Below are 4,932 nucleotides of genomic sequence, written 5' to 3' on the forward strand. Positions count from 1 at the left end.
CTGTTCCGGCATTTTCAAAATGACACTAATGAGTCGCTACAACATTTATTTGTCTGTACATCACACACAATATCTCGGATGCCACAAAATTTAAGACAACGATGTGTCTCATTGCTCCATTCTGGCATTTTCTTTTTAATTATACTGATCAGCAAAAGGGGGAGGGGGCTACATCATTTGTTCTCTCACCTATGTGTCACATTGCAAAATTTTAGACACCACTGATCCGATTTTGACAAAAATGATGCATCTCACCGCTGCATTCCAGCATTCAAAATGACACTGATTGACAACTACAATTACAGCTCAAAACAGGGTGACATATTTGTTACTGATTATAATTTTTGGACAAAGACCATCAAAGACCAATGATGTAAAAGTGGCGACTGCTATAACTGTGCAAGCATGATATAGCTAAGGAGCGGTGACATACTGTGAGTCTGGTTGTTAGCACCCTTGGATACAGGGAGAGAGGTGGTGAGTGCGGCAGGACTGTCATCACTACTGTTGTTAGTAAGTAAAAGAATCACTATTCACATAATGCAAAAATGCAAACCGCCACACAGGCAGACAAATACACATACATACACAGACACATCGCAAAACCACTAAAGCAGAAACTGATAGCTCCAACACCTGCAGAGCAAACACACATGCATACAAAAGCACCTGCGCACACACACACACACACACACACACACACACGGCACACACTGCTTTTGCGCTCCAACTCAATCTCCGATGCCTGTGCTCCAGCCTCAAGGTTAAAACACAGACGTGAACACACACAGAGCATTCAGCTCACCGCCAATCATTCCACTCTCTCTCTTTCATCTTTCCTTTCCACTCTCATTACCCAACCTCTCCATCTCCGTATCCCTGTCTCTATCTATCTCTCTATCTATCTATCTATCTATCTATCTATCTATCTATCTATCTATCTATCTATCTGTCTCTTTTTCGTTGTGTGCTGAACAGGTTAAATGTCCTCTAATTGCCATGTGTGGTATTTATAGACCTCTCTGTTGTATTAACACAGTCACCCAGCTCGCTCAACTCTCTCTCTCTCTCTCTCTCTCTCTTTCTCTCTCTTTCTCTCTCTCTTTCTCTCTTTCTCTCTCGCTTTCACAGACACGCACACACACACACACACACACACACTTTCTCTCTCTGGCTGTCTATCTCAAAGGCACCGAGTTCAGCTCATCTTAATCAGCAGAGCACATGGCCAATCACATTTCCTCTCTAGCGTTTGGTCCCGACAACCTATTTGCATAATCCAAATCCTGCTCGATAGTTGGGCCTAAGGTGAGTCACATGGGTCTACCTGAGCTGATGGCTTCATGTGTTTATGTGTGAGAGAGATAGAGAGACTGCCAGGCAAGTTAAAAAAACATCAAAAAGAGTCTAAAAAAGACAGCGCTGGCCTTTCCCTTTACAAATTAAAAAGAATTTTCTCTCCCAGTTCTCCTCTCTTCCAGCAGTTCTGGAAATCTGACATCAAATATATCAAAGGCCCTATTTGAAAAAGCAAAAATCCTACTGCATGTGGGCTTCATAGAGGTGACACCACCACTCATTAAAACTGGTATCAGCGAAAACTATTATCTCTGCTGTGTTATTTTAGCCCTGTTGTTTTTGTGGATCTCTGCCCAAGTATATTGTACAAAAGCCAGAATAGAGACGAACCCTCCGTTTCTTGTGTGAGTGTGCCTGCGTGTGTGTGTGTGTGTGTACATGCATGTGTGCGTGTATCTGTGATTGCGATTGTGTGTGAGTGTGTGTGTGTGTGTGTAGGTGTGTGTGTGTGTGTGTGCACAAGCCAATGCTGGTTGTGTGGACCCATTAAAGCTGTGGTTACAGGCAGGATATCCTGCTGTCTCAGAGAAACGCCCCACTGATAGACCTGCAACCTACACTATAGAACATGGGCACATAAACACACTTTTTCCATTCCATTCTATTCTATTCTATTCTATTCTATTCCAAAGCAATAGCATGTGATTTGCCAATGTACAGAATCCTTGCCATTTCTTTGAACTATAATATACAGCTGACATTCTCTCGCATGGAGAGAATGTTCTTCGGTTGATGTTTTAGGGGTACAAGGCTTCTCCATGTCAATGAAGAGCATTAAAGCGTTTCCTTCCAGCAACCTGGCAGGTGGCCTCCATGATCAGAGGCTGTACGGTATGTTGCACGACAGTCTGTGGCAGCGTTACTACGCTAAGTGGCCTTATATAAACATGTCAGGGTGTTGGCAGCTGACAGCACCTTGATGAAGCCTACTAGAGAAGACACTCAACAGCAGCATAATCAACTGAACAGCCTGATCAGCACCAACACAATCACCGCAATGCTGGGAGAGAAAGGACACCGCTGGGAGAGACGGATGCACACACAGCCATGCAGACACACCCTAACAGAAGATCAGTGTAATATTCCTTTAGTGTTGCTATAGGGACTTACAGTGTGTCTGTGGTGCTCAATTGTCAGTTTACAGTGACCTTACTGTACTTTGTGGTATCTCTATCTCCTATAACATAGTGATAGTTTTGTTGTGATACTTGTATGGTATCTCTATATTACAAGATTACATACTTATTTTTCATACTATGCAGGCATAGGCACACACACACACACACACACACACACACACACTGCAATGAATAGACTGTTGACTCAACCACATTATTGCTCAATTAATGTGTGTGACTACTCTGTCTGTCTATCCTTCTGTAGATTTCAATGGGTTTGCTTGGTATTGCTCTTCCTTTCTCTAAACAACCAAACTGCCTTAACCCACGGCAGGTCTGAGTGCAGATCAAAGCTGATACCTGCTCATCATCAGGCCTCATTTGGAGAATCAGTGGTGCCTCTCAGACAGGCGTTGTGCAATTGTGTTTCGCAGAGGCCTTGGCTATCACTGTTATGCAGGATCTGCTATCGCGAAAGCACACTCGCAGTCGGGCAGGGACCATCCCTGTATTTGATCGTCAGTGTATTTGACTGTCTCAGTGGAGCGGCTGATGAACGAGTTGACAAGCTCCACAACGGGCCCCGTGACGCGGCGCTTGGACATAACGAGAAAACGAGGAGCGCATGATCACAAACCAATGAGGGTATAAGGGAAACGACAGAGAGAGAGAGAGAGGGGTGATGGGAGAGGGAGGAGAGGCGGGCAACGCGGGGAGACATAAAGCAATAAACATTACTTACATCTCGGAATTTATCCCATCTCCCGGCGAGCCACTTATCATCCAAAAAATTGCCGCTGTCGGAGCGAGCAGAGACGTGTCCAAAGGCGACGGCGCACACACACAGCAAGGCGACGCTCAGCATCTGCGGGCACACAACAACAACAGCACCGAGAGAGAGGACAGCGGATCAGGCTGTAGCATATACCGCAATCGGGCTGGAAATAGAGACACAGCTCGCTCTGAATCACATCAGCAATTAATAGCGATCGCCAACACAGACTATCTTGATACGGAAAGAAAAGAGGTGATTTTTTCCCCCCTACCTTGTCGCATCAGCTGCTCTCCAGACTGTATGTGCTCGCTGCCGTTTTCTGTCACTAGTAATAGCGGCGCTCTCCTCCCTCTCTCTCTCTCTCTCTCTCTCTCTCTCTCTCTCTCTCTCTCTCTCTCTCCCTCCGCACCGGCTCTCTCTGTGCGCAGCAGCTCGTGAACGCGCATCGCACGCGCGCACAGCCCCTGCGCTCTCTTTTCCTTTTTTTCCCCCCCCTCCCTCTCCTCAGTGCGGAGGAAACACTCATGATGGCACGCTGTGAGCCGTGTGTTTCCCATTGATAACCTCTCATGAAAAAAAACTATAATCCTGTGACACATTTTAGGAGGATAATGTAGCCTAAAAAATATCACAGCAAAACCATAAGTCCATATAGGAACGTTATAGAAATATTATAGGAGATAGCATACAATACCATAAGGTCACTATTGAGTACCACACTATAACTCCCAAGAGGAATATTATAGGAAGTAGGTGGTGATCTTTCAAATGGAGGGTATAGTAGGATACAGTCAGTGTGTGTGTGTGTGCGTGTGTGTGTGTGTGTGTGTGTGTGTGTCCTATGTGCTTTTCCTCTATTTCTCCCATGTTTCTGATCTGATCTGATAACATGCGTCACATGGCAGCCGTTCAGGCTTGTCTGTACAGTAATGAGTCATGAGAGAGTTAAGTTCACATTCCAGGCAGAGGTTAGCTCAGGACTGTAAATTGATGCTGCGAGATAACATGGTTTCCATAAGAAATGCACTTAATAGGCCCACTCTGGATGATTTGTGGCGGTGGGTGGAGCCACTCTCGTTTGAATTAGCCCTTCCTGGGACACATAAAGCCCCAAGACATTTTTCTCAGACAATCAGACTAGCAAGAGTTTCTCTGAGCTGTTCTGGACGTTGGCGTGTTTCAGGGTATTTCAAATGACAGTCTCTATCGATGGGAAAATGTGTAGTATAGGTGCACTTGTTCTGGGCTGAGAACCAGAATACTGTGGGGACACTTGACTATTCTACTGCATTGTCACTCTACTGCAGACATCCATGTTTAAATTCAATAGAGAGAGAGAGAGAGAGAGAGAAGGAAAGACAGCCAGAGACAACGAGAGAAATAGAGACAAAGAGATGGACAGAGGATAAAAGAGAGAGGATTTGTTGAAAAGGGAAGAGAGAACGGCTAGCAAACAGAGAGGGAGAGCAAGTTAGACAGATAGATAAATAGATAGATAGATAGATAGATAGAGATAGAGAGAGAGAGAGAGAGAGAGAGAGAGAGAGAGAGAGCGAGAGAGAGAGAGAGAGAGAGAGAGATGTTGATCCATAACTGATGTACTGTATTGCTTTGGCAACATTAGTTTCTTTCCTGTAATGCCAATGAAGCATATTTGAATTAAATTGAACTGAATTGAAT

The 4,932-nt window shown here is 44.8% G+C and overlaps 1 protein-coding gene across 1 annotated transcript in view; it reads right to left on the reverse strand.

Moving 5' to 3' along the window:
* The window catches only part of spock3 (SPARC (osteonectin), cwcv and kazal like domains proteoglycan 3), an 18,065-nt gene extending 14,435 nt beyond the window's left edge, over positions 1 to 3,630 (reverse strand). Inside the window, exons 1-2 of the mRNA XM_071911410.2 lie at positions 3,524 to 3,630; positions 3,220 to 3,342 (exon numbers count right to left, since the gene is read on the reverse strand). Coding sequence (XP_071767511.1) covers positions 3,220 to 3,342 — 123 coding nt within the window. The 5' untranslated portion in view covers positions 3,524 to 3,630. The remainder of the gene's footprint in view (positions 1 to 3,219; positions 3,343 to 3,523) is intronic.
* Positions 3,631 to 4,932: the final 1,302 nt, after the last annotated feature.

The sequence above is a fragment of the Centroberyx gerrardi genome, chromosome 3 (genome assembly GCF_048128805.1).
Source record: "Centroberyx gerrardi isolate f3 chromosome 3, fCenGer3.hap1.cur.20231027, whole genome shotgun sequence".
NCBI classification, from domain to species: Eukaryota; Metazoa; Chordata; class Actinopteri; order Beryciformes; family Berycidae; genus Centroberyx; species Centroberyx gerrardi.